Raw genomic sequence first — 22,967 nt, forward strand, 5'->3', positions numbered from 1 at the left:
CTCTGCTGGACCTAACCTTCGTGGGAAACATTACTTAGCCCCCAGATTACCTATAATCTGCCCGGGGTCACTTAGTGTTTCTTCACCACTTGACATCACCATCAAGGTTATGATGGTTGTTAACACTTCTGAAGGCAGGTCCAACATGTGTGCCATCTTTGTTGTCTATAAAAATGATCATTTTATCATATAGAAAAAATCATAATGTCACGATGGTATGGACAAGTAAAATGATAGATCATATGGAATGTAATGCTTCATAGTAGTTTGGTATAAACATTATTATATGTTTTTGAAATTTGGTATAAATATAATCAAGATAAATATTTATATTTTATTGAAAAGCTAATCTCTACTTTTTAAAAAATATTATTTATTTGCTAAGATTATTTTATTTAATATTTTTATAACTAAATTAGCAAACTCCCGTTGGATAAAGGTACGGTGTGCCTATATCCTACCCTCCCCAGATCCTACTTATAGCTTTGCTGTTTGTGGGACTTAATTGGGTATGATTAATTGATTGATTGATTGATAACTAAATCAGCAAACTATCATCGACAGTTAAAAAAAAAATCAACTAACCATATCCGTCAGTACTTACTCTCAAATTCTGTTGGGAGTAAAAATAATATAAAGCTGTCATACAACTACATTAAAAATATGTAGAAAGATATTTTAATTATAAAACCCTAAAATTATATACATCAAATAAGATACATAAGTTAATAATAGTTTTATTTTTTTGCAATGCAATAAAATGTTGTAATTAGAAAAGGAAGTTTATTTTCTGAAAAAAAAAGTATTTATACAACTTAATTTTTTATATTTGAAGACAAAAAGCAAATTATAAAGTTTTGATTCATAATTAGTGCTATAACTTTTTTTTCTCCATAAAATCAACAATAAGAACTATAAGAAAATACAAATGTGTGTCATTGTTAAAAGTATAATCATGATTGGATTTTTTTATAATAATTTGTTTTAAAGAGTTAATACCAATTTTTACCCCCAAAATGTTAACATGTATCGGCATATATGATTTGTAACTGACAACTAGACTGAATTTGAAACACTAGTCCTATAATCCCCAATTTAGATTTTGTTATAAACCCTAGCATTGTGACATCTCTAATTTTGAAACTTAGTTGTCCTAAAAATCATACTTAACCCAACAATTGTTTTATTAAACGTTATTTCAATCTATGTATAATCGATTGCGCTATTCAAAACTGTGGATTCCTAGTTGATATGAATTTCATAAAGTATTAATTATGAATGTGTAAAATTTCCTAAGCAAAAATGGTAGATAAACATACAATAAAAAAATCCGTTGTATTGTGTTGTCAAGAGTGCCGTTTTGAGCTTTATAAAATTTAATAAAAAAAGTGTATAGAAAAACTCACCAGAATTAACAACTTAGAAAATGCCAAAGTAAGAGTGAAGACGGTCGGTGAAGCTTCGTTACTTATTCGGACAATGAATGGAATTTATAGAAGGTTGGATTTTCCTTGATTAGGAAGAAGTTTAGCGAACGACGTCGTTTTTAACAACATTAAGTATGCTTAACAAAAATAATTATAGTTGAAATGTATGAACTACATTATGTTGGAAATTTTGGACGAATAATAATATATATTAGCATTTGTTACTAACAAATGAATTGCTAATGTGTCCAAAAAGTAAAGACGAATGCGATATCGATACCATAAAGCGTGTAGTTGAGAACTTACACATCGGTGAAATAAGAAATTTGTTTGTCCCACATTAGTAAAATGATAAACTTTGAGTTGCTTATAAGTGAGTGAACTCACAATATTATATTCATACTATACACAATCAGTGACATTAGCAAGGGTGAGAAACACCCGACACAGGCTCATGACATCACTGAGAGCCGCCTTAGTAATTTGGTTGTCAACACAAAAACACAACCACCAAATCAGTCACGACACACTCACACACATCTGATGGTTCCTACAATGCCACACACACTAGACCAGAACTCGATTCGGTTTAGTTCAGTTTCAACTCTTTCGATCCCGGCTAACGTCTCAACTACGGTTCGGGTGCAAGTATAATTCATGCATTATATACGACTTCAGTTGTACCCGGGATCACATAGATGACCCAGAATCTGTTCAAAGGAACCTCATTTTAACATAAATTGTCGGCACAACCGAGAACAATTTTACTCACTTGTTTGCCTTTTAATAACCCAAACCCTGGGTGTTGCTCCACTTTTACTCACTTGTTTGCCTTTTAATAACCCAAACCCTGGGTGTTGCTCCACTTTCCTTTCTTTTAATTCTACGTCTCCTCCACTGTTCATGGTATACGATTCCTTCCTTCTCTCTCTTTAATTTGCTCATATCCTAATTATTATTATTATTATTATTATTATTATTGTTCAACAGAAACATACATACATACGATTGCAGGTCTATGTTTATTTAGTTACAATTATTATTATTATTATTATATGATTCTTCAATATATTGCATAAGGTTAATTAAGTTATGTTTTTAGGGTTTCAATTTCATGTCTTATACTTACTTACTTACTGCTGTTGACCACATCATTTTGAATCAATTTGCTTTACGAGTTTTTATGGAAGTATTTATCTTAGACTTATTTAGTGATTTGTAGTCTTTGAGATCCTTACCTCTATTCTTATTTTGCCTTCACTCTAGTGTTACGTACATCGCCGCAATATTAAAACTCATTAAAATTCAAACGAATTGACGCGAAGAAGAAAGAGAGATTTGGATCAAAAAGAAAACAAAGCAAAAAGGATTGAAGAGAAGAGGAGTCCATTGCAGAGGTAGGTAAGTAGTTATTTTCTTCCTCACACACCTTGATAGATTGCTAAATAAATGGGTTTTAATAATTCGATTTCTATGTAGTTAATGGTCGGTCAGTCGGTCGGTCTTCTTAGATATATCATAAAACAGTATTCTTAGATAAATTTCAACATATACAAAAATCACACGACTCCTATGCTTTAATTTTATATAATTTTATAGAACATGTTGCTGTGCGTATGTATTTGTGGTTGTTGATCATCATATTAACTAAGACTTGACACTTTTTATATTAATTATAACTATAAGTCTGCTTCAATGATTGTATTGCAGTTAGTAGCATATACATATGAAAAACTGAATATTTTGATGCAAAGAAAATAGGCTTGCCTGCCTGCCACTTTATATATTGTAATCGTTTGGTTTGGTTTGGGATTAATAGAAAGAAAATCTCTGCATATTATTACCCAAAACCAATAATAATTCCTTACTACTGATGCTGATGCTGGCTCTTTCTTTTTCAGCAAATTAATATGGAGGCAAAGGAAGATTCCCGTTTGAATAATGAAGCTTCTTCTTGTAATGACAATTCTGAAGATGGTATGTGTGTTGCTGCACTTTTACTTAACTTTATTTCACATTCACTTTGTTTTCTATGACTATTGTTGAGTGGTGTCTTGGGAATATGAGCAGACTGGGAAGCTGTTGCAGATCGCACTCCTGATGAGTTGCTAGTCGATATATCCACACTCACACTTGAACAACAACAACAAGAAGAAGATAACAATGTTATAGCTCCTGTAAGGCGGCGTGGAAGGGGCACCTTCACGTATCAAAAGCACGCCCTCTATAGTGATCGACACTCTGCCGAGGCTAATTCTACAAATCAACAAGTGCCTCCTACTTCTCAAGGACATGATGAACAAACAAGAGAATGTAGGTTCTTGATATCTTTAAAATTTAGATTTCTTATTGTCTACCTTAACTCATTAGCTGCTAAATGGAGTAATTCCGTCTTAAGGCTCTACTTTTATTGTATTATGTTAAATCAGGCACCGTAGTTGTCAATAGCGAAAATAGTGCTCGCCATAGCGCGCTTCATAGCGTACAGGTCTTTTCCCAATATATGATGTTTAGCACCTTAATAGCGTGATATAGCAATGCTTAGGGTTTTTGTCTTTTTTTCTTTTTTGAAATATCAAAAACCTGATTTTTAGTCATTAAAATCGATTAAACAGCACCAAACTCAACCAGTTCCGCCGTAAAAAGTAAAAACTCAATTTTGTGAATGAAACCCCTATTTATTTAAAAGAATATTCTAATATCTTATCACTAAACATCAAATAGCGCCCGCTATTTCATCGCCATCGCTACATGGCGTATAGGTAGGCTGTCGCTATTGACTGCTATTGGCAACTATGCCAGACACTTAGTTTTAGGTCATGTTTGGGATTGAGTTTGAAAAATGCTTATTGGCTTTTCCAAAAAGCCATTTTAAAAAGCCAGGATTTGGGGCTTTTGGAAAACTGCTTTTAACCCTCTCAAAAAGCTAAAATAAAAAAAATATTTTTATGATTGCCAAACACATTTTAATTTATTGGCTTTTTGAAAACACCAATAAGCCAATAAGCATTTTTCAAACTCAATCCCAAACATGCTCTTAGTCATTAGCCAGTTGTCTTAAATGCTCTGTAGTAGTGACAATTTTAAGGGATCTTTTGGATCCATGTTAATAGACAATGAAAAAAAATATGTATTTATATAAAACCTTTATCAAAGAAAGTATGTTATTTACATTGGGAATACAATAAAACTGAAAGCAATTATCTTGAACATGTGTGTAGGTCACATGAATGCATTGTAAATTTTTGACTGTTTTGATATTATTGGTAAATCAACAATTTTTTAATATTTTGTCCAGATTATCAAAAGTTAAGTTAGTGGCATGATAAGTCTTTAGACCCCTATGTATGGTGTTTATGTGTACCTACTATGTGTTCTCGATAAGCTTTTTTCTTTCATCAGCATGCTTCACACAACCACAACATTGTTACATGTGGCATTGTGACAGAGGTTTACTATATTGACATAACTGTCATATATCCTGTATGTTCATGTAGAACTACATGATCTTGTTTACTCGTATGCTTTATATGAAAGTAATGAAAATATGAGAGTTCATTGTTGATTAGTTTTTGAGTCTATAGCTTTAATCAAGTTCCTTTTCAATTACCTACATCAATTGGTCTGTTTCCTGTGAAGCTTTTATGGGATTTGGACCTATGAAGTATGAACAGTTAATTCATCAACTACAGGCTTGTAGACTTTAAGATCTGGTTCATCCTCGTTGGTCATGGCATCTTGATTCTTGTATCTATAGTGAAGTTTTTTCTGCATAAATTTCATGCCAAATTCCATGTTTAAAACATCTTGGAAACTAGATTCGATGGGTTTGTAAATGTTAAACAACTAAATACTAGATAAGTGTTTACTTTTGATCGTTTTATCGAAAAATGGATACATAGCAATCAGTAATGGACTAATGGAGCTAAGTGTTGTCTGTCAGTTCTGCTATGAAGTAGCAAAATCTGATATATATATATTTTTTTCGGTTTTTGTTAGTGAAATACGGCACACGCCATGCTCTTGTTTTGGAAGATTTTCAACCGAGTATGACTACAAGTGGGCTGGAGAACATGTTGGAGAAGTTTAACTATCGCGATGTAGTCATACGCTGGATCAATGATACCACTGCACTTGCTGTCTTTAGAACACCAGCAATTGGTAACTTCATATCCAACACACATTATTATTATTATTATTATTATTATTATTATTATTATTATTATTATTATTATTATTATGTTTAAACTCTAAATAAAATGATTGGTATGTGGTATACTGCAGCTCTTGAGGCATGTAACTCGATCAAGTGTCCGTTTACAGTTCGTGTGCTTGGTGAGAGTGATCTACTCCTAAACTCCATTCCAGAAAAAGGTAACATGCCAAGTAAATATATTTGATTTAAAAATTTGTCTGTGTGTGTGTGACTGTGTGTGTACATATATATATAGAGAGAGAGAGAGATGCAGCGAAGGAGGAAGGGGAGGTGTAACTGCGTAAACTACATATTATATATATATATATAGTTGCTTACAATACTATGAAAAAAAAATTGATTGGTTGGTAGTAGTTTTCTCGGTTTTTTTGTAACTTTGTGGTTATTGGAGGTTGGCAACCACCATACTCAGTTTTTATTTTGGTTTGGTGATTGTGAATCTAGTGAGTGTGAATAACCATTTTTCTAAACCGAAATGGAACGTTTGTTGGCATACAGATTTGGAACCACCACGACAAAGGCCCAAAACATCAGCAAGAACTGCGCAAAGGCTAATTGCTCATGGGATGGGAATGAAGTTGCCTTCCACAAGTTTTGGGCAGAAAGAACTCAAGGAACAAGAAGAGGCGCGTAGGCAGCGCATCATTTCCAGGCAGAATCTTAAACACGATGCGTGGGGAGAAGACTAAACACAACATATAACTGTTTTGACCATTTATGAACGATCAACAATAGTCGTTTAAATTTTTCAAAAAAGGCTTCTCTTGATCTATTTGTGTGTTTGGTTTTGATTTTCATTGTTTTACTTGATGTGGAAATGTACCAATAACATATTGCCTCGCGGCCCAATGACGAATTAGTATTATTCAGGCTTGCCAAATTGCATCTATGTATAATAAAACCATATTTGTTTAATAATGTAGAACGTTAACAGTAAAACCATTAGCTGCCCGGTTACATTCAGTTTTTTTACACTTGGGACTCGTGATTTCATTTACAACCAGGCGCATCAAAGTTTGGAAACTGCACAAACTTGATAGATAAAGGAGCGATGGTAACCGGAGACTCCACTTTCACCATTGTTGGTTTGAAGCTTGGGAGATCACCATTTTTGGCTACCTCTAATGGAACTCCATTTAAAACCATTGTTTTGCTTTGAATATTTCCATGTCGAGGTGTTAAGTGGTATTCCTCAAGCGACAAATTTTCATCTGTTGATTTTGTTCCAACCCACGAAACCGCTGTCTTGAGACCATGAACAAATGCTGTCTTACTTTTTAAGTGTTGAGTTGTACGTAGATTAATGTTCAGGATGTTGTGAACATCGAGTGTGAAATGAGTTCGGTTGCTTAGATTGATCAAAAGCAAAGTTATACCTGGCTGCAACAATTATACAACATATAAAGAACACTTATTATGAACTTATGATTATTTAGAGCCAAAATAAACTTACTTTCCCTTTTGAACAATGAGCATACGTGCGCAAATGTGGCGCAATGTTTACTCTATCAACTGCAAGAACTCCGGTTCCCATAAGCCGGTCCCACAGAAGTGCACTGCTTGAGTGAAACAAGACGATCATATTTTAACCAAGTATTTTAAAATAAACAAAAAATAGTCGGCGTATAAAGATCATTGCCTGTAATAATCAGGGTTAGGCATTAATGTCGTTTTGTTTAGGAGACCATAATTCCCGCCTATTAACGTTTGTCGGCAATATACTTTTGTGTGATACTTGGCTGCCATTCCAAGCTGATCTAAGTACCTACGATTATTTAAAATATTCTGAACTGTTTGACTTAGAGGTCAACCATGAAAGTCAAACCAGACCATGAAAGTTTATAAAGAGATGATTACCAGAAGCTATCTACAAAAGTGTCTGAAACATGAAGACCGCCACTGTTGTAGGCCCCACCAGACTCCCCGATCCAAGCAGATGCCCACGGACCATCCGTGTTAATCGTTTGTTGAAGACCAGTAAACGTCACCGATGCTCGACTCAAAAAATGAGGATCCAAAATCTTTTTTACCAAATTTTTATCAACACCTGTCGAAACAAAAAAAAATGTGCAGTTGACTTTTAAGAGTCAAACCTAGTACTTTTCTGATTCAAAGCTAGCATATAGTCTATCGAAACGTTATTAACTTATTATCTATATTCCTTCAAAAAGTAATGATTTTTGTTAATCTTGAAGTTGAAAATGAACTCGTTTGACACTCAAAGGTCAAAGATAAAAAACCAACATCAGTAGTTTGACTTTGACCAAAACAGAACAAACCTGGGCCAAGATTATACATATGGTGTGTCATTACATTGACAATTTCCGACCCCGAAATTTGAAGAAGCGTAGCAAACCACTGTTTATCAAAAAACCCTCCCGGTGCCACGAGTAATGGTTTTGGCTTTAATCGCCTGTATGAATTGTCGATTATACCCCTGAGTTCAATCAAATCACTCCCATACTGATCAGCATCTACCATTGCACCAATCCCCTTACCACTTAACTCATTACCTGCAACCGTTAACTCGTTAACGTTCATAAAAGTTAAGTTGATTAATAACTAATAAGCATCAACAAAACATACCGAACTCCCATGAATCGATCCGATACCCTTTCGAAACCGTATATTTTATAAAATCATCAGCATTACTTGAATTCCAATCTCCACCCCAAACACCCTTCTTAATTTGATGTCGCCCGTTGAGTGCGTTAAGACCAAATGTCACAAGTGCTCTACAAATGTAACATTTTATTTTTTAACACTATAGTGTCAACTTGAATTAATTTATGAACAGAATCATGACGATTTAAATTTTACCTTGTTTTGTTAAAGAACTGATTTAATTCATCCCATCGACTCATACGAAGACACCCTTTAGAAAAGCCGAACAACCCCCCTTTCATTTTTGTAAACGGGCGGCAAGGTCCCGAATAACTACCAACCTTATACAATACTTGGTCTTGTAACGAACCACCAACTCGTATTCTCAAACGTTTAAAAGCTGTTGAAAACCATTTAAAACATTTTATTTTTAGTAAACTTGAGTTACTTGAAATTTTAACTCGAAACAACAACAAACCTTGAACCGCTTTGGCTAGGAACGGGTGCGATAAATCCTGAAAATATTAAATTGTAAAATTGTAAAACTATTGTTAACACTTACTATACATGTTTTAAATGGGCAGTTATATCATGCAATAAACACTAATGTCATGCAAAAAAAACTTATGTTAAGAAAATTATAATATTTTTGTGACATAAACATAAACACAAAAATGATTACAAGATTCAAAGCAGAAGAAGATCCCCATGGACACCGGTGGTAATCACACTTATTATTCGGCCACCAGTCGATAGTGGCGCAAATGTAATTCGCATCCGTGTGAGCTATCGGTATACTCGCATTAATCACAACATACGACTCTTCAACATTTTGTGCCAATACCATAGAAACTGATGCTAGGATAATAATTAAGGAAGTGCAAAACTCCATTAATAATAGATCAACTAAAACCTTCTTCTACCTGTGAAAAATGATTAGCTTATAATCAAAATTCAAATTAAAAAAAAAAGAAGTTGGTTAGGTGAAAATATTAGGTGTTCCTAAACAAACTTTTGTATCAACCAACCCAACTGAATATTAGCAATAATAAATAATAATGATAATATTAATAATAATAATGAAAATTCAGGTGTTTCTTGTTTATAATGTTTTTTTTTGTTATTGTATAAACCCTAAAAGTAGAAGCAAAGGTATATACTTGACTTAAACGAAACATACTACTTAAAAAATAAATCCTAAAAAATAAAACAAATTAAGAAACATAGAGACATAAAGTAACCTGAGAAAGTGATTGAAGTAGTTAAAAGGATGGATGTTACTTCTATGTTGTTTCATAGTACTAAGTTTCAGTTTTATGTGTCGGATGAGCTGTGTTTACATATGCATGACATGACACCACATGTTTTCATGTCATAATAAACCTTCACCGCTTCACACTGGGCGTGTTCATGAGGGAATATTTTTATTTGGTAAAGATTGAAGGCAGGTATTATTATGTGATATGCCTTACCATATAATATATTATACTTTATGTTTACTAAAATGGAATTAAGATTTTCAATCTTTTATTGTGTTATATATTTTACATACATACCTATATTGTCAAACTCATTTATTACAACTTATCAACCGGTATACGATAAGTGTGACACGTGTACAACTTGATTATAATATGTAAATCGGTTCCAACATGTTAACGCTATTGACTCGTCGAATTGTCGATTGCAATTCAGGGATGTGTCACTTGTTTATTTATTTACTTTTTTATTACAGTTTAAAATTAGCATTGGGTTTAAACGAACCGATAGATAAAAGAAAATTGGCTCGGATTACTAAAACATGGGTTTAAAAGATATAACACATAAAAATATCGGGCTAATGGGCCTAATTCGTGTTTTTTATAAATTTAGTTAGAGTTGGTTTCAAAAGTTTGTGGAGGGCAAACATAAAATTATGCAATTAAGATAATAATATTAAATGAAAAAAATTAAGAAGGGCAAACCCCTTTGTCATTTCTACTTTGGTGAGGTAATAAGGTGGTTAGGGTGTGTAATAAGAGGTTAAGGGTCCTCCATAGTAGGGTTGTTCACGAGTCAAGACTGATTCGAGCCAGGGTAATTTCGAGCTCGGGCTCGTATTTAAACGAGACAGCTCAGCTAAGGCTCTAGCTTGATTTTGAAGTTAAACGAGATTAAGATTGAGCCAACGAGCCGAGCCTAGGTCGCTTTTGGCTCGGTTACAAAAATGAGCCAACTTAGCTCAGGATATTTCAAATTAAGTTTTTTAGCTAGTTTTATTCGAACTTTTATCAAGCGAGTCACGGGCTCAAGCTTCGAGCCTCGAGCTTTTAAACAGCCCTACCCCATAGTGTAGAAATATTTAGCAGAGAAAAAACCAAGAGTGGGCCCACCTCTAAATAAACCTCCTATTTATAGAAGTCTTTTAAGTCCTAAGTCCTAACCCTATGTCAACCTTGACTTGGGCTTAGAAATAATATGCCTACATGTGTAGGCCTAACTTATTGGGCTCTGGCCTGGTTATGATTTGTTTGTGAGGATATTACATCATAAATACTCACTCCGTCCCATTATAAGTGTCATAGTTTGACTTTTCAAGTCTTTCTTTTGCAATCTTGACCATAAATATTTTTGTTTGTGTCATTCAATGTAAAATACATTTAAAACCCAATCCATTCATATATTTTACATCAAGTATTATATAACACAAACAAAAATATTGTCGGTCAAAGTTAAACAAGAAAGACTTGAAAAATCAAACTAAGACACTTATAATGGGACGGAGGGAGTAGTTAAGAAGTTACGAATCAAATTAACCTAAACACACTAGACTATTTCGTACACCTAATTAAGTTGCAGCCACTAATTTAAACATACATTAAAACACCCCCCTAATTAAATTTACGGAATGCTATAAGCTTGGGCTTTTGACATAATGCGGACTTTACTCATACATGATTAGTGTATATTTTGGAGACAAATTCAAAAAATAAATGAACTTTTAAAAATGTTTGTTAAATAATAGTTTTTGATGTCTAACTCAAATACTGGGTTTAAAAAGGCAAAAACTGAACATAGTTCATTAATAACTTGTTGAACGGTAGTCGGTAGAGGTGGAAACCTCTTTGATGGGAAGTCTTGGGTTCAATCCCAAGCAAAGTGGAAATTTGTTGTAATTTAGGAAGGAGCAGGAAATAGAGATAGATGTAATATTTGCTGTAAAAAATACGGAGTAATAAAATTAAAAAAATAACTTGTTGAACGGTCTATATTTACTTTCTATTCAAGTCTCCATTAGAACATCTTCAACGAGTGTATGTTGCCTTCGTGGTGCTTAGGTGGTGACAAATGCAACGATATAGGAGATCTGTCCATGCGAAGGACGCCCGTATTGATAATTTAATTTTTGTTGGTTGTTAAAAAAAATAATTTCCTATTACCAATTTCCTTGAAATAAAAGAAAATAAAAAACTTTTTTAAGATTTAAATGAAAATCAAGTAGCATTGTGTAAAAGCTAGGAAAACTTTTGAAAAAGGTTAGATCGATGGCTTTGTACTCCTGCAAGACATTATATTATATTATAATGTAAGATAAGATACTTTGCCTCCCTACATTACATACACCATTCATGATCTCAATATTAATCTTATCAAACAAAAACTTGATTTGCTTAATTTGCTATATATCCATGCACGTGACACGTTCTTAACATTCTAACTCAAAACACACCTACAATGACTTCCATTTTAGGGTTTCTTCATCATACAAAACCCCCTCTTCCTCCATAATAATATTGTCGTGTCTTAGTTCATAATTGTTCGTTTTCGTGCCCAATATTAAGATCTTTTTCTACGGATCATAAGAATGGAGAGTCATGTGATCAAACAAAGAAGGTAATGCATGATCTTCATTTTGTAACTTTTTTATAGTTAATAAAAATAAAAATAAGTTCTAATTTCTTCATTTAGGGGTTCATTCGCGGAGTCTGGAACATGGGGCAACAAGGAGTCCTCAAGAGGTAGGTTTAATTTTTTTTATGATTTTAGATCTAAATATAAGGATTTCTTGATTTGTATCGCGATTAAATTAGCAAGAAGACTAGAATTTGAGGTTGAAATTAAATTAAGTGCAACTGAACATGAAGTTGATTTTTATTTGTTTGCATGCAGATTATACGAAATCACACGATAATGATTTCATCAACAGCGAACATGTTACTGCCATAGCTGCAGCCGCATTTGCTGTTCATTCATTCGAGGAAAAAATGAACGCTCAGCATCATAAAAAGGAAAAATCTAGGGAAGAAGGTAATGATAGTTATCATAATTCATAGATTAGAGAGTATATATGCATTTGGTTTCTTGCTTCTTTTAGTTTATATTTGCATGAATAAATATATTCTTAATCTATATGAAAAAAATATAAAAAAAATTAAAATGAAGCATTTTTTTTCAAGTGTTTTTAATGTCTATTTCTAATTTACATTTAAGGTCTGATTTATCTCATTTCATGTTAAAAGTAAATGATGTTAATTGCATAACGTTAACGGTAAATCATGAATATTATTATTTATACAAAAATATAATCTACATTTTCTCAAGACTCCAGATATAAACACATGTAAATTGGCAAATTACCTAAGAACAGAAAAATGTAATTCATTCCAATAACCTCTTTTGTTATATTAGTTGCTTCCATGAGGACCAGAATGAGTCAGGGCGATAAAGCTCCATCGTTCGCAAGACCGAGTAAGCCTAGAGATCAACCATATGCTAATAGAAACTTAAGCATACATGGAAGTGGAAATCCCAAACTTGATGCTTGGGAGAAAGCTGAGTTGCTAAAGATTCAAAGACGGTAATTAAAAAAGTTACATTATTTTGAACAATTGTTACATGAATATTTATCTTTCATCAATGTTGCTAAAATGACATAATTAATTCCCAGATACGATAAGAGTAACCTAACAATTCTTGAATGGGAGAATGAGAAGAAAATAAGGGCTAAACGAGGAGTGGAACAAAAAAAGGTTTGACCGTGTATCAGTTCTTACCTCTTTTTACTTTCTTTTACTTTATGAGAAATGACGAGAATGTCATCTTACTGATCAAAGTGAACATTTTGTTCATATGAACGGGGCTTACCCAAATGTCTACCACAAATATGATGAATCCATCTAAATCTACTTGAAAATCATTATCCTACGGTCACGCCACAAGTTAATATCCCATTGAGATGCCCCGATTTCTTAAATAAAACTGTAGAACACTAGAACCAATGGGAGTCCTTTTTGCGTCCCACTAGGATTTTTTAGGTGTTATGATGAGATTCTCTTTGTCTTCCGACAAGAATTTTCTTGTCTTCCGATGGGATTTAACTCATCTTCTAACGAGATTTTTTTTGCTTTCATCATGATTCTTTTTACTTCTGCCAAGATTTTTTTGTTGGCATCCGTGAAGACATTTTTAACGTGCGACAGAATCTTGTTGGTTTAAAAATCTCGTCGAGCGATGAATATTAAGTAGATAGGTTGACTGGATTCCGGGTGGACATTTTGAGAAAAGTTTGTCAAATGAATATTTTGTTAAATTTAACTGGTAACATACTAAAATGGACTTTTTGGTCGTTTTCCCATTTTATACACTGTAAAAATCGACGATTTGGAGTATATATCTTTTGGTGATTTGTAACAGAAAGAATTGGATCAAAGAAGATTGGTCAGTTGGCAACATTACCAGAACAAGCTAGCGAGAATCGAACATGTAGCAGGAGGAGCAAGGTCACAGGCTGAAAAGAATAAAAGGAAAGAAGAACAAAAGATAAAAGAGCGAGCAAAGGAGATGAGATCACTTGAAGTTTCATCTCCAAAATATTGCTTCTTATGCTAATTTAAACTTTGAATCTACATGTGTTAACTTGGCTTCTAAGAATTATGTGCATGGTGTTAGCATCCAAGAATTATATTTGACAACTTTATAATATTATTGAAAGTTGAAAAGTTTGAAAGCCAAGAAATCTTAGTTTCTAAGTTATTATAATTGGTTGTTGATTGCAAATAATGTTACAAACATATTAAAGTTATATTACGTTTTGCAACAATAAAATTGCTAGGAACTTTTAGGTACGTAAACTATAAAGTTCAATAAAAGAACCTTTTCAAGGAACATACTCTACAAAAACTTGCTTGTGTTTGTACTATATATATATAGTATTTGATATCATAAGCTACAACTAACAAGGATTGTAAACCCTTCGACCCTTTAATATCTTCGAAGTTCTTTGTAACGCTGTAAAGTTTGCATAACCTATCATGCCATTTCATAAGTTCTTCACTGACAATATGGGGTGGTAAAAGTCAAATCAGTCTTAAACCATTTTGGCGAGCTAATTATAACCAAAGAAGAATCCAACTAAACATTCACAAAAGTTGTAAGGCGTGGAGAACACAATATTCAAAACTATTCTGATTTTCATCACCTAGATACTTTATATACTAATAAAAAGTTGGCAAGGTATTATGTATTATTTGTCACAAAGGTTAAGTCAAAACATGAATAACTTGATAGCTCAAGCTCGTAGAATTTAGCGTTAGAGCATTCGTTATGTCTACGAGATTTCTAGCTTGTTCTATCTTAACAGTTTTGGGACAGAGAACGCATCCATGTCTCGGTTGGAGGCTTCGATGCATATTTGTAAACTGTAACTTCGATTTTGTAAAAGCTTTTAATGATAACGTTTATTTTGAAGTAATTAACATTTATAAATATTTATGATTTCATAAAAACAACTCAAGGGACAATCACTCTATATTATATGTGATTAATATTGCTTTTAAGATATGTTACACATTTGTTAAGAATAACGTGATTTAGGGCTTACTGGCGTGTTCATATGATGAATACGACCGCATAGCAGGACACGACATGTATAATCATGAGGGGCCATGATGATGAATTTGAAAACGATGATGATAATGATTATGATGATGATTTGTATTTACGAGGATAATGATTATAATTGATATTAGTAATACTATGAATAGGAATACTTTTATTTAAAACAATAGTTAGTTATGGTTTTAAAAATTAACATATTAATAATAAATAATATATGTTTTAGACAAAATTAAAGAAAACATTATTATTTACGTTTACATAAAACTGCATGCTCTAGCCTCTATCTTTACAAATCATGCTTAACATCTTTTATTGTTTACTTTTAATAAAAGATTTAAGTCCTCTACATTAACTACCATTAAAAACATTCTTTACGTGTAGTATGGCTCAAGCGATGTGGAGTGAGGTTGCTCAATGGTGTAAGGTTCCTCATCCACTTTTGTTTTCCTTTCGGGATGTTTTGGATCTATACAAATCTGCACCCATGTCCTCGGAGAAAACGAAGGCCGTCTATGCGGTGTGCTTAGTTGCAACTTGGTGCTTGTGGAAAAGGAGAAATTTATTGGTTCATGATGGGGGTCGGATCGACATAGCCGGAATTGTGGAAGAAATAAAAATAATGTGTTTCTTGTGGGTGAAGAATAAAGGGAGGCGAAATAATCTTACGTGGGATAAATGGCATTGTTTTAGTTTTTAGCGGTGTCGTTTGGTATTTCATAGTTGGTGTGGGTGTTGGATTGTTTCTAGCATGTTGTATGTTTGTAAACTTTTCTAGCTTCTTGCTAGAGTTTTGTAATGAATTTGTTGGTCTTTCAAAAAAAAACATTCTTTACCCTTACGTACACCTAAAAAACCAAATCTTTAATTTACATAATTGTTTTTCTTTCTCTGTTTTTTTTTCTTTTAGTTTATAGATTATTGAAACCAATTAATTAGTTAATCAAATTACTTTTTAAAAGATATAATTATAAAATTTTTACATTATATTTGTTTTGGTTTGCTTATTTTAGTTATTTACGTTTTGTAAATATTGTATATTTAAAACATATTAAATACTTATTTTAGGGGTATAATTTAAGTTTTGTATTTATTTTATTTACAAAACAAATTAAATATTTATTAAATACTTATAGGGTCATTTAATAATTTAAAGTATTATAATTGCACTTGAGTCATAATGTTATTATAGCATAATCTTCAGCCACATATATAATAATCTATATGCATTTTTGTAAATCTAGGATCGTTTATAAATTTATTTTATATAATTGATTTATTTGATTGTGATGAATAGTTAAAAAATTAAAATAAAAAATAAAAGATAAAAGATAAAAGAGCTACGACTACGCTAAACATGAATTATCAATGGTTAAAAACCCAAGCTACCTCAACATGGCCTTCACTTATCATTATCTAACCCTTCATCAACTTATGTAATTCATTGATTGATGATCAAGAAATTGGCTAATGCATGTTATGAGATTTTCCGTTTATCTACTTCTACCAAGACCAAATCGCCCAACTCCTTACTCTAGAACTACGTGGATAAGATGATGAAAAAGGTTCGACAATGGTGGTGTGACGATGTGGTGCATGAGGTTAAGGAATTGGTGCAACGTCTGATGCCAATAAGTTATGATGTAATATAATTGATTCGTTACTACTATTAATCGTTAGAAAATATGAAATTTAATCATTAAAATAGTATGAAAGTTTATAAACAAAAAAGATTTTTTCTTGTTTATTCTTTTTGCCTTAGGATGAATAGCATTGTCGCGTTGTCGCGTGTATGATTTTGAAGAAAGCAATATTGCACGTAACTATTGAAGCAAACACAATGAGCTTAGGCCGGTCCATATAGCCCTACAATTTGTTAACATAATTGTAGTTTATTGAAACATTGCCAACCAATGACCTTCATTGGTGTCACATCTTGTCCACTGTTCAAAAATCTTGTTCATGACTTTGGTGTCACCCTGGACCTTTGCATTCATTCTTCCCGTTCATATCTCATTCAATGCTTTCTTTGAGTATATGTACGTGTTATTTAGCCGACACAACACACGCGTGTAATGCTCAATCAATAGCTATCTTCGATTCGTATTATCTTAAATGAGTGTTTGTAAACCAAATTCTAAACTGAAACAAGGAATTTTAAAGAAGAAAAAATAATGTTGGGATTAATTAAATAAGAAAAAAAATAATGTTAGTATTATATGAGGAAAAAATAAAGGTTTATAAAAATACCCTCAAATCATGTGACTTGCACGTGGAATAAGGTTATCAAAACTAACCGTGTTAAGTTACTAGATTAAAATGTAACAAAAATAAAACTAAATGACTAAAAAAGATTTAAAAATATATATATTGGACTGAGAATGAGATTTTGAGCAAACTACGGTGACTAAAACACTACTTAACCCTAATTTAAATATTCTTGTATAACTGTAACATTATATATATTTTACCATTAAAATTAAAAAAAAGCATATACTTATCTATAAAATAGTTTAAATTACATAGAAAATGAGAATACCATTTAGCTTTTTTTTTAGAAAAGCAAATTTCATAGAAAACCATTTAGCTACTTTATTTATGGGGCTTTTTATTAACAGAAGTCCAAACCATATCGACAAACCGGCCTATACATGTATGATTTAACCTGTCTCTTCTAATAATGACGTAATACATGATAAAAACATATAAACAACAAATTGATCAATGAAAATGATATAAATAAGGATACATATAGAAATAGTTTATAGATTTAAACAAATTAATTAATAAATATACATATTTTCAACCCTAGATAAGATGAGTTGGAAAAAATGGGAGGAAGACTAGTGGAAGTAAATAATACCCTATTTGGACCATTTATTGTTTCTTCAAGGGGGTACATAGTGGTAGGTTTTGGACCATCGTATCCAAACTAAATATAGCACATAAAATAAAATAATATTGTATACGTATAGGTAAGTATGTTGTCTGTTTGCCTTCTATTTCGATGTAAAAACCAATTATATATTTAGCGTCTTTAATTCTTTATTGGTTTTGCATATATACCAGCGTTTTAAAACCATTCTTTCATCGAGCTGGCTCATTTACCAATATGATTTATCGGTTAAAAATTATAATTTATGTACATTGGTTTCCAACTATAACCTAAAGGCTAAAACCCACTTTTCAAATCTTCCGTATATATGAACTTATACCCTTCTCATATAAGGGAAAAGTTAAAATGCAAAGAGAGATTAAAATGAGAAGTGTAAGAATGATTTGTGGTAAAAAAAACTCTAAAAAATTCAAAAAAATAAAAAAAAATCATAACTCAAAATATAAATAAAAAGTGAAAAAATTTAAACAAAAAACCAAAATGTTTCCTCCGTCATTCAGGTTCAAAAAAAAAGGAAAAAAAACGACGAAAAGACACATTGCCGAAGAAAAAAGACACAATGACGAAAATAAACGAAAAACACAATTATACATAAAAAAATACAATAGAGCGCAAAATATAACACAATGTCGAACAAAATATAACACAAAATCAAGAAAAAAAGACTTGTGTCAAGGAAAAAGACACAATCAATTACAAAAATAAACAAAAAACACAATAATAAATAAAAAAGACACAATAATCTTTTTCCTCACGCGGTATTTTTTCCTCAACATTGTGTGTTTACTTTTTCGGTTTTTTATTATATTTTGAGTTATGATTCTTTTTATTAAATTTTTTCAAGGTGTTTTTTTTTCTACAAATCATTCTCATCTTTGCCCCTCTTTTAGAATAACCTGGCCCCTCATGGAAATCAAGAACTCAATGCTATCTCCTTAATTTGCAACTTCTGTCAATGCATATCAGACAACCTCTTTATATGGATCCGGCAAGCTCTATACAAGTACGAGCTTTTAACAAGTCTACATGTACTATATTTGGTTCGTTCCGCTATAATCCATCTGTTACCGATCCATATCAAACAATGACGCAACTATTATGAAAATATCACTAAACATGGAAGATGAAAAAAAAAGGACAAACTATTTTTTTTCGCGGCGTTCTAGTATAAATTTTTATGACAAACCGAACGAATACCGACATTCGTTTTTATGGTAATTTTAGTGCTAGAGTACTATTGTTACCCTAATGAACCAAACCGAATCGATACCCAACTGAACTCCGATTGTGTCCATGCCACATACGACTCAAACTTAAAAGTATTTGATAAGATAAATTTTAGTTGTAGTGAACATTATAAACATATGTAAATTACAAAAATGATGAAGAGAAACACAAAGTGTAGGGAACATATTTATGAATAGTTTGCATAGTAAAAATGCTTTATGTAGAAGCAACAATGTAGCAAACATTTTAATAGTTTTTGAATGGTCACATTATTTTGTGAGAAAAAGTAAACAATGAAAACAAAATTTGTAAATGCATGTCATAACTCATAAGGAACCTAAGCCACCAAGTTTGCCTTGGATACAAGGTAACCTATCTAAGCTCTTAAAGATGTGGATGCAGCCCTGAGTGTGAATGGTCCAGAGTTAACTACTATCATCCATTGACTCAATTAAACCTCTTTCAAAAACTATTTTAAACCACATGTTTCTTCTTTATGGTTTATACATAAAATTTTGTATTTTTTATACACTCAAATACACCTATTTTGTTAAATCTTAATACTAAACATATAAATGTATATAATTCGTATAATATACATGTTTAAAACATGTAAAGCCATCAATAATGCTCGTTTGCTTGACTGCGAAACAACTTATGGTCTTCGCACGAATGAATTATATTCGCTGCATTAGTTAGAAAATTCGTAACGAACCAAGACTAGGACTTGACAAAAAGAAAGAAAGAAAGAAAGTGACAAATCAAAAGAACATGCACATATAAAGAAGAATAAACTTAAAAGAACTATGGTGATTGAAAATAAAACACATACAAAAATATCCACTTCTCCCCACATGACAATTCAGTCCACTACATTATATGGTATGATCCATCACAACCCAAATCAGAAATCCAAAGTTGGACCCTACAAAACTCCCATATTGAAAGCACAGAATCTCATCATAAATCTCAGCCATTGAGAGTTTTTTTTTTTTTTTTTTTTTTTTTGGGGGGGGGGTGGGGGGTGGGGTAGGATTATATGTATAGGTGTATGTGTGTGTGTATATATATATATATATGAACTCAAACTTAGTGGGGAATACCAAATTTGGAATCTGATAACATCAGAAGAAAGCAGAAAACAAGAAGCAAGATAAAGATCCTTCCCACATGCATAAGCAACAGCAGCAGCAGCATACACCTCCTGTTGTCCCCATGTACATGCCCACTATATTACTATAGAATAACATTCTTTTTTTAGTAACACCTTTGTTATTCACTTGTACCTTGTTCAAGAAAGTTTGTACAATGCTTCTCTGGATAAAGCTCTAGTCTTTCTTTATAAAGAACCTGTTTTGCAACTTGCAAGTGACTGTCTTTACATAGCTTTCTTGTTCTTCATCAACTTGCACACAAAAAAAATGACATTTTCAAGGTTATTACTTATTAGTAGTACAAAAAGATTGATCTTTAATACCCAAGAAATGATTTTTCTTACTTTTTATATCATTTTTAGCAAAGGGTATTTTAGTAATTTACTTGCTGTTATTTTTTGTGTGAATTTTCAGTCTTGGAGACTATGGAGTTGCAGAAATCACATGGCAGAATGGTCAACCAGCCATGCATGAGTTTGGAAGGACTAATGAAACACTAGAGTCCATTGTTCATCATGCTACAACAGTTTACAACCAAAGTCAAAGTCAAGAACTTGACTTTGACTTGCATACAAGTCAAAATCTGCCAAGAACTTACAATCTAAGCTCGAATGTCGCGTGTTCGAGTGGGAATTGGGTCGATACCGCAGGCCCGAGTTATTTAAAAAAGCGGCCTAGATCATCTGCTATTGTCCATGATCAAAGTGTAGGAAATTTGGCTTTGCAGCAAGAAGATAATAATGACACTACCATGATGACGTGGCCTTCATCTGAGTCGCCTAATCAGAGCTTGAAGAGTAAAAACACAGATGATGATTTTAATTGTCAATATGAATGGGTAAAAATTTTCATAATTTTATGAAAAAAAAAGTTGACTTTTTAAGTCATTTGAATTCATATTTTGAAAATTAATGTTTCTTGATTTTAAACAGGAAAATAAAGAAGAGGAATGCAGGACCGAGGATGAAACGGTTCGGTCTCGATCAAGTAGGAGAAGCCGAGCTGCTGCTATTCATAACCAGTCTGAACGGGTAATTTTGTTTTTATGTTTTATGTTTATAATATAAAAAAGTACTAAAATTTGATACGTTGAACGCTAAATGTGATCTTATACGATATATCGATATTCTAGCGACGAAGAGAAAGAATTAACAAGAAGATGAAAGATCTACAGAAGCTTGTGCCTAATGCTAATAAGGTTAGAATTTAAAGTCAATCCTATCAATTTTTATACCTAAATTCATTATTCATTTTTCGATAAATTTTGCTCCGAAAAAGTTTATACATAGAAAATAGCATAAAGTAAATTGGGTTATCAGAAAACATTTAAAACCATGATCACTTGTTATCCATATTTAAATTTTAAAATTAGTATTTTGACTTCAAAAGTCAACATGTATCTATGAAAAGTGTCTAAATTTGGTAATTGTTTATACAGACAGATAAAGCTTCAATGTTGGATGAAGTAATAGATTACTTAAAGAAGCTTAAAGCACATGTGCAAATAATGAAAAACATGTCAATTCCAACTCATCAAATGATGATACCGGTACCGTTACAATTGCAGCAACAACAACAACAGCAGCAGCAATTTCAGATGTCAATGCTAGCCCGAATGGGAATGGGATTAGGCCTTCAGATCGGTATGCACCCGCCAGCTCAGCATCCTTTCATGGTCCCACAAACAATGATTAGCCCCCTCCACGTAGGCGCCACGTCACAAACAATCCACAATCACCTGCCTGCCAACACCACTGTTCCTTTCAACGATCCACATAGCGCGCTTCTAGCACAAGTATGTCAAGAATCAAATTTTATTCAACTTCATAATAACTAACCATATTAAGTTTTCTTTATTATTGCAGCATATAAATATGGATATGTACAACAACATGGCAGAGTTCTATAGGCAACAGGTCAACCAAGGAAAGTCAATGGGCCCGAGCTCATCGCAGCCGGACCATGTTCCGGGCGAGTGATGCTAAAGAAAACTGTCTTGTAGTTATTATTAATATGTCTATTATTACAACTTAAGTATGCATTATATGTTGATCATGTAAAAGTTTTTTTGTTGATTTATTCATAGTATTAGTATCTATCCATTGTACCGGTTTGTTCCAAAAACATGTTACACTAAAGGTGTCATCTTTATTGCACACAGTACAACCCATTGATGATAAATATGGGAAAACACCAATCTAACCAATTGACCAACCATTTTAACAAGAATGAGCAAATTCTCGCCCAAAAAAAATAAAAAAAATATTTTATTACATTCTCGCTGAGTCAGCGAGATAATATGGCAAATTCTCGCCTAGAGAGAAAAAGTATGTGACACGTCGGAGAGAAACTATGAACTATTCTCGCCCAGGCGAGAATTTGAAAAGAAAAATTAAGAAAAACAAGTCAATGTTCATTTTCGTAAAAATATGTGGTCAACTGGTCATATCCGTAATTTTCCTATTAATATTGATAAGTAAAACACAAAAGACAGTGGATAGGTTTGACAAAAAGTGGGGTCAGACCATGGATTTCAGTGATTCTAAACCACAAACTTTGATGTTCCCATA

At 32.4% G+C, this 22,967-nt stretch overlaps 4 protein-coding genes across 5 annotated transcripts; 3 read left to right on the forward strand and 1 right to left on the reverse strand.

Moving 5' to 3' along the window:
* Nucleotides 1–2,708: 2,708 nt before the first annotated feature.
* On the forward strand, nucleotides 2,709–6,440 carry LOC143584830 (uncharacterized). 2 transcript variants are annotated; one of them, XM_077066782.1, is made up of 6 exons: nucleotides 2,709–2,824; nucleotides 3,329–3,404; nucleotides 3,498–3,740; nucleotides 5,427–5,588; nucleotides 5,712–5,801; nucleotides 6,142–6,440. In XM_077066782.1, exons 2-6 carry the CDS (start codon nucleotides 3,338–3,340, stop codon nucleotides 6,330–6,332), a joined length of 753 nt encoding a protein of 250 aa, XP_076922897.1. In that variant the 5' UTR covers nucleotides 2,709–2,824; nucleotides 3,329–3,337; the 3' UTR covers nucleotides 6,333–6,440. The 2 variants fall into 2 exon arrangements, with proteins under 2 accessions (XP_076922897.1, XP_076922896.1); XM_077066781.1 differs by having other exon boundaries at nucleotides 2,711–2,828.
* Nucleotides 6,441–6,592: 152 nt separating this feature from the next.
* LOC143584832 (heparanase-like protein 1) lies at nucleotides 6,593–9,378 on the reverse strand. The gene is made up of 9 exons (XM_077066783.1): nucleotides 8,930–9,378; nucleotides 8,726–8,762; nucleotides 8,464–8,647; nucleotides 8,230–8,378; nucleotides 7,923–8,156; nucleotides 7,501–7,690; nucleotides 7,283–7,408; nucleotides 7,097–7,199; nucleotides 6,593–7,023 (listed from the first exon to the last, which is right to left on the reverse strand). The coding sequence occupies exons 1-9, from the start codon at nucleotides 9,137–9,139 to the stop codon at nucleotides 6,634–6,636; spliced, it is 1,623 nt and encodes a 540-aa protein (XP_076922898.1). The 5' UTR covers nucleotides 9,140–9,378; the 3' UTR covers nucleotides 6,593–6,633.
* A 2,713-nt stretch (nucleotides 9,379–12,091) lies between these two features.
* LOC143584827 (uncharacterized) lies at nucleotides 12,092–14,115 on the forward strand. Its single transcript, XM_077066779.1, has 6 exons — nucleotides 12,092–12,120; nucleotides 12,196–12,245; nucleotides 12,397–12,534; nucleotides 12,916–13,084; nucleotides 13,175–13,256; nucleotides 13,921–14,115. The coding sequence occupies exons 1-6, from the start codon at nucleotides 12,092–12,094 to the stop codon at nucleotides 14,113–14,115; spliced, it is 663 nt and encodes a 220-aa protein (XP_076922894.1).
* Nucleotides 14,116–20,327: 6,212 nt separating this feature from the next.
* Nucleotides 20,328–22,531, forward strand: LOC143584833 (transcription factor PIF7-like). Its single transcript, XM_077066784.1, has 6 exons — nucleotides 20,328–20,460; nucleotides 20,812–21,235; nucleotides 21,330–21,428; nucleotides 21,530–21,595; nucleotides 21,836–22,192; nucleotides 22,263–22,531. Exons 1-6 carry the CDS (start codon nucleotides 20,414–20,416, stop codon nucleotides 22,374–22,376), a joined length of 1,107 nt encoding a protein of 368 aa, XP_076922899.1. The 5' UTR covers nucleotides 20,328–20,413; the 3' UTR covers nucleotides 22,377–22,531.
* Nucleotides 22,532–22,967: the final 436 nt, after the last annotated feature.

Source organism: Bidens hawaiensis, unplaced genomic scaffold (assembly GCF_021521415.1).
Source record: "Bidens hawaiensis isolate Kalapana, Puna unplaced genomic scaffold, B.hawaiensis_p1.1 tig00033472_1, whole genome shotgun sequence".
Taxonomy (NCBI): Eukaryota; Viridiplantae; Streptophyta; class Magnoliopsida; order Asterales; family Asteraceae; genus Bidens; species Bidens hawaiensis.

Bases quoted from the DNA above. Each gene is read 5' to 3' on its own strand.
- LOC143584832 (XM_077066783.1), bottom strand. From the start codon at position 9,139: ATGGAGTTTTGCACTTCCTTAATTATTATCCTAGCATCAGTTTCTATG. The intron at 8,379-8,463 runs GTAAAATTTAAA...TTACATTTGTAG, and splicing joins CAGTTCTTTAACAAAACAAG to AGCACTTGTGACATTTGGTC. The intron at 8,157-8,229 runs GTATGTTTTGTT...TAACGGTTGCAG, and splicing joins GATCGATTCATGGGAGTTCG to GTAATGAGTTAAGTGGTAAG.
- LOC143584827 (XM_077066779.1), top strand. From the start codon at position 12,092: ATGGAGAGTCATGTGATCAAACAAAGAAG. The intron at 12,121-12,195 runs GTAATGCATGAT...TTCTTCATTTAG, and splicing joins CATGTGATCAAACAAAGAAG to GGGTTCATTCGCGGAGTCTG. The intron at 12,535-12,915 runs GTAATGATAGTT...TTGTTATATTAG, and splicing joins GGAAAAATCTAGGGAAGAAG to TTGCTTCCATGAGGACCAGA.
- LOC143584830 (XM_077066782.1), top strand. From the start codon at position 3,338: ATGGAGGCAAAGGAAGATTCCCGTTTGAATAATGAAGCTTCTTCTTGT. The intron at 3,405-3,497 runs GTATGTGTGTTG...GAATATGAGCAG, and splicing joins TAATGACAATTCTGAAGATG to ACTGGGAAGCTGTTGCAGAT. The intron at 5,802-6,141 runs GTAACATGCCAA...GTTGGCATACAG, and splicing joins AAACTCCATTCCAGAAAAAG to ATTTGGAACCACCACGACAA.
- LOC143584833 (XM_077066784.1), top strand. From the start codon at position 20,414: ATGCATAAGCAACAGCAGCAGCAGCATACACCTCCTGTTGTCCCCAT. The intron at 21,236-21,329 runs GTAAAAATTTTC...GATTTTAAACAG, and splicing joins TTAATTGTCAATATGAATGG to GAAAATAAAGAAGAGGAATG. The intron at 21,596-21,835 runs GTTAGAATTTAA...TTGTTTATACAG, and splicing joins TTGTGCCTAATGCTAATAAG to ACAGATAAAGCTTCAATGTT.